We start from the raw sequence: 5,361 nt of genomic DNA, 5'->3' as shown, positions 1-5,361 counted from the left end.
TGGTGTCGTTTAGGATAGTGTACTTGGACCGTAGACAGCCTATAACACGTTCAACATGGATCCTGACATGTGCCAGTTTTCGTGTGTCCTCCACATCTTTTGCTTGTAGCTGACTGCGACCCCGTGTAAATGCTGGAATTTTTAAAGTGGCACCCATTAAGGCAACACTTTCCCTGATATCAAAACCCCGGTCTGCGAGCACTATGTCCCCGGGTGAAAGCTTCTGTAAAAAGCCAGAAGTTTCCGCTATTCGTTTATCACTTGTACGCCCTCCCCATCCTTTAGAAATGAAAGAGATGGTCCCCTGTGGTGTGATCCCAATGAGATATTTCATTGTGTGTCTACTTTTGTATGTTGAATATGTCTCCGCCATGGCACGTAAATTTTGTGCCCTCTCTATGAACAGTTCAAAACAGTCAATAATAACTGTCACCCGGTCACCAAACATCTCTACATACTGGTGTGGCATACTGGCCTGTATGCAATGTCTTCCAGGCCAGTGCACCAATGGACTCAGGTGAGCGTACAACACATTTACAGTAATGTTAAACACAGTGGAAGTGGTTGTCCGGCTAATATCAAAGAGGTGTGCAATATGTGCAATCGGAAGGTTGAGTCTTAAACGCATGAGAGTTAGCAAGAGCATCTGAAACTGGGAAATTTTCCTGTCAGTGTCTGGCAAGCTCGGGCTGATTTGTTGTAGCACCCCCCTTAGTAAAGCAAAAGAAGGCAGCCCTGTGTAGAATTTAACTTTAGAGTTCTCGTCTTTCAAGAATTCCATGTCTAATTTCTTTTTGGACAGTTCTTTTTTTAACACTAGGTTTTCTTCTTGAAGGTGTGCTATTTCTTGTAACCTTTGAGAACACATTTTACACTCCTGCAGATCTTCATCCTCGTGCTGTGGATTTATCTGCTGTGGTTGGCTCTCAGCTGTAGTTTCCGTAGTGACTGGTGCTGAAAGACATACATGCACACAGACAAAGACAAGATCATTGAAAGTGCAAAAATAAGACAGTGCTTAATGTGGAAAAAGTGGTATTTATTTATGTACATTGACAATTTTACCTGGATGGATTTCACCTGCATGAGCTGTCTCTGCCCCAGAGGAACGCGGGCCTTTTCGTGGCTGTTTTGATTTCGATCTCTGTTTTAACCGATCAAATCTAGCAGTGGTAGAAGCTTTAACTTCTGTGTGGCCCAGTTTGAGAGAGGGTGCCCAGTCTGAATCGCATTCCAGCATTTCGTAGGCTGGTTTGCCTACAAAATACAGCAAACATTACACAGAGCCACAATAAACAAAGGAGCATAGCGTGATGATTTCTGTTCAGCGCCATATAAGACGTATTAAATACCACAAAACACTTACCATTGTGGAAATGCTTGGAGCAGACTAACATGTGAGGTGGAGTGTTTTCGAACGTTATATTAGGTCTTCTGATAGCGGCAATCCAGGCCATCCATCGCCTCTTCGTGACTTCGGAGACATGTCTTGGAGAATTTCTCTTCCACGCTGGAATCCGATAAAAACCAAACGCATTTCCCGTCGACTTCACGCGGCTGTCGTTCGCCCGGCTTGTGCAGTTAATAATACAACAGGTTCTTGGCATTTTTTGTTTCTTTTTATCACTGTGTAACTTATTTCAATTGAAAGCCTGCGTGTGCTAGTACCTCTTGCCTTGGGTTCCCACAATCCTTTGCGGTTTTACCCCTCAATGACGTCACATTTTCAATCTCTTATAGAGATCGCGATTTTCTAACGATTAATCGTGCAGCCCTACTTACAGTGATCACGCGGTTGCTGTAGCAGTAGCCTACATTCAACGGCTGCAGCTCTCCTGCTGCCAGCTGTACACATCAACACCAAAAACAACAAAAGCACAAGCAGCGCACAGGTTTTAAGCCGGCGAGGCATTATTGTAGAGGCAGTGAAGGTGAGCCCATCTCACCTGCAGCAGCATCGCAGACCACGAGCCGCCACAATAATAAAACATTTTTTATTTAATTATAAATAAATTCTTTCTCCTAATTATGTCCTGGGTTTTAACTAATTAATAACACCAAAGGAAACATCACAAAAAACACTTAAGGTCATGAAAATTAATTGCGATTTAGTAATTCACTGAGGCATCCACCCTATTTATTGAAAAGTATCGTATCTGTATTGGTATCGGATCGATACCAAAATATGCAGTATCGCACACCACTACCATCAAGCGGTGCGGCTTCATAGCTGAGCAAAGTCGTACTGAAACATTTGACAGATTCCAGTGTGAGTCAGTGATGCTCTTTGATTCTGACAGTCTGGAACAATGAGGTTGTACATTTTCTTCTCACATGTAATTCTGATGTGAATAAAATATAATTTCAGTGTTTTAGTTTTAACAGATGCTTTGACTAGAAATGAAACTTCATTGTCTCACTGTGTTGTGTCTCCTCTGCAGGGAGAGTTCAGGTCCAGGATCAAACAGGGGACATCAGGAACAGAAGCAGCTCCATTGATCCGACTCCTCTGATGGCTGATCGATCAGTTTGATCTGTGTGTTCTTTGATTATTGATCAGTGATGTCAGAGTGGAGTCAGTGTGATGTTGTTGTTGTGTGTTTGAGACTTTTAGTGTCCATGAAGGTCTCTGCTGCCGTAGATCCTCTGAACTGTGACAGAGGTCTCACTCTGGAGGAAACTCTCAGCACTTTCCAGCAGCTCCTCCATCATGGAGGACGTTCCCTCACTGTAACAGGTGGAGGAGAGAGGAGAGGAAGCACAGGTGGATCCTCTGAGGAAGAGGAGCGTTCGTACACACCACATGATCACATGACCAGAGGGCTGTAACTACAAAGTCAGATCACTGAGTTTGCAGGTGTGTCCTGCTTAAAGTCAAAATTCTCAGAAACAGGAAACTGTCACTCTTTTTTATGTCACCATGGTTGCAGAATGAAACAGAACATTTATGTCATTTTTATGTTTTGTTTGTATGTTTCAAGTAAAGCAATAAATCAATAACACATCATTGTAGTATTAAAGGATCTCTCCACATGTTTCTCTTTAAATGTCAGTCTCACACAAAGCAGACCAGTGATTTTACTTTACCTCCATGTGATGTGTTGTTTGTATGTCTTTTGACTTCATACTGGTCATACTGGGTCTTGTGCCATTTTTGAGTGTTGGTTTTGTATTTATTCATTTTGTTTAGTTTTATAATGTTATTTTGTAATGTTGTTCTTTATTTCTATCATATTGAGTTCATTAGTTTGAATGGAGATTTGGTGATTCCCCACTGCAACAATTGGTAGATTTAAGTAACATCAGCCTTCACCAATGGATAATGTCTCTCTTACAGCAAATATGTTTTAGTGTTAGTTTTATTGATTAAAAAACACACTATATTGGATTCATATTGGTATCGGATGATATCCAAATTTATGATATCGGTATTGGACATAAAAGTGGTATCATGCCATCTCTAGTGTTAAGTATAAGTTAAATATCTGAATGGGATGCAGACCTGATGTGGCCTGCATCTGTCATCTTCAACTCTTCTGGATCCTGCTCTGCAGGTGGAAATCTGGTACAGACCCGGTTTGCTGATCAGTTCTGGGTTTGGTGTTTCTGCTATCTGGGTAGATCCACTCAGACCGATATAGATGAAATATTATAAATAAAAAACAATGTGAGGATCAGGCTTTGCATTTTAGACACTGTACCTTTTAGACAGCTGTTCAAAAACAAACAGTTAAGAGTTTCAAAGTTATTCATGCCAGAGATCAGAGTAATACTCAGAGTTTGATCTCTGGTACAGAAAGCTGGCTGTTCCTGTGTGTGAGTGTATTTGTATTTATTTATTCTGTTTTATTTGTCCTAGTTCATTTCCTCACATCCATCTTTCCCCCTTGCTTGCTTCCTCTCCATTGGCTGTCCTCAGGCCTGTGTGTGCCTTCATAGTAAACATGAAGATGTCTGCACTGCACCACGCTGGTTTGCAGAAAATAATGAAAATAAAAGAAGCAAACAACTGCACTTACTGTGAATTTCATCCAGTTTTCTGATACAAATTATAAACGGTGGATCTGCAACAAATCTATTATGGATGACGTGTATATAAAGTTATAAAATGCAACATGTTTTTACCAATAAAATTCTGTTTCAGATGAATTTGAGTCGAACTGTCATGGTTATAAATCTTTCTACTTTTTTGCATTTTTAAATGCAGGACATGAATAAGCCTACAATAACTCACTACGCTGTTTAATAATAATTCATATCTGTTTATTAGTACAATCCTGAAAGACTGCTTTACAGACTGATGTGCACACATGTTCAGAAAGAGACACACTGGATGAGTCCGTGGACACGAGACACTTCCTTTAGCCACTCCAGCTTAGCTGTTTTATATTTGTATTTGACATTTTGGGACATTTATAATCTTTAATGTGCTGCTTTCTCCTTCAGTCACAGTGTGGCTGTGAAACAACGCATGAGTGGATATGAAAAAAACTCATAAAATACATTGTATTCTATTACACACACACACACAAGGACAGCTGAGCAAACACGTGTCTAGTACATTGGGGGCTGCCTCTGCACACACAGCAGTGTGGATGGTGTGTCCACGGTGGATTTAACGGGACGTTCGGCCGGTTTTCTGCGTGCTTACAGGAGGATGACGCTGTTTCTGCTGTTCCTGCTCCTCATGAACACACTGACTCTGAGCGCTGTTTGAATGCACACTGTGAACCTGTGGTTTGATGTGCTATATTTTCAGAGCTCATTTTCAGAGGTCAACATGAATCAAGTCTTCATGTGCTTTCAAGCCTCGTCTCTTTTTTGATTGTTACTTTGGATGTTTTGCCACTGGGGTCATTCTTGTGCTCCTAATCCACTACTGCCTGCTGGAGATAAGTCACTTGACTCTCTGCATTGTACTGGATGGAGACTGGGAAGAGAGATGCTTGCACTCAGAACATTCTCCGTACATGCAGTTTGTTTTCTGTGTGATGGCTTTCACAAGATCATTCAGATCGACAGTGATCACTTTCAAGTGGTGAAGCTTCTGCACAACAACCCAGATTCTCATGCATTTTGCACATATATGTGTCCCAATAAGTCTCGAGGGGTAACAAGGTGCAGTTCAGTTTCTTTTCTTTCCTTGATATTATGCTGTGTCTTTCTCCACCTTTGCATTGACTTCATATCAGTATTTATTTATATCACGAAACTGAACATAAATCTCAACAACTCGAGTAATTTCAACTGTACAACTTAAAAATCAGGTAAATAGAGTAAAATCAACAAATATTCACATTAATAAATCATTTAATCCATTGACTCTACTCACTCCTGTAACTGGTACTCAGTCTACTCTTT

The 5,361-nt window shown here is 40.8% G+C and overlaps 1 protein-coding gene across 1 annotated transcript in view; it reads right to left on the bottom strand.

The window, feature by feature from the left end:
* LOC134620917 (uncharacterized) overlaps window positions 1-1,958 on the bottom strand; it is a 2,112-nt gene extending 154 nt beyond the window's left edge. The window contains exons 1-4 of the mRNA XM_063467273.1: window positions 1,947-1,958; window positions 1,779-1,845; window positions 1,066-1,257; window positions 1-954 (exon numbers count right to left, since the gene is read on the bottom strand). The exon at window positions 1-954 is cut by the window's left edge and continues 154 nt beyond it. Coding sequence (XP_063323343.1) covers window positions 1-954; window positions 1,066-1,257; window positions 1,779-1,845; window positions 1,947-1,958 — 1,225 coding nt within the window. The remainder of the gene's footprint in view (window positions 955-1,065; window positions 1,258-1,778; window positions 1,846-1,946) is intronic.
* Between the last annotated feature and the right edge of the window lie 3,403 nt (window positions 1,959-5,361).

This window comes from Pelmatolapia mariae, linkage group LG3_W (genome assembly GCF_036321145.2).
Source record: "Pelmatolapia mariae isolate MD_Pm_ZW linkage group LG3_W, Pm_UMD_F_2, whole genome shotgun sequence".
Taxonomy (NCBI): domain Eukaryota; kingdom Metazoa; phylum Chordata; class Actinopteri; order Cichliformes; family Cichlidae; genus Pelmatolapia; species Pelmatolapia mariae.
Note: the sequence above shows the minus strand (reverse complement) of the source record. Positions and strands in the feature narration are given on the sequence as shown.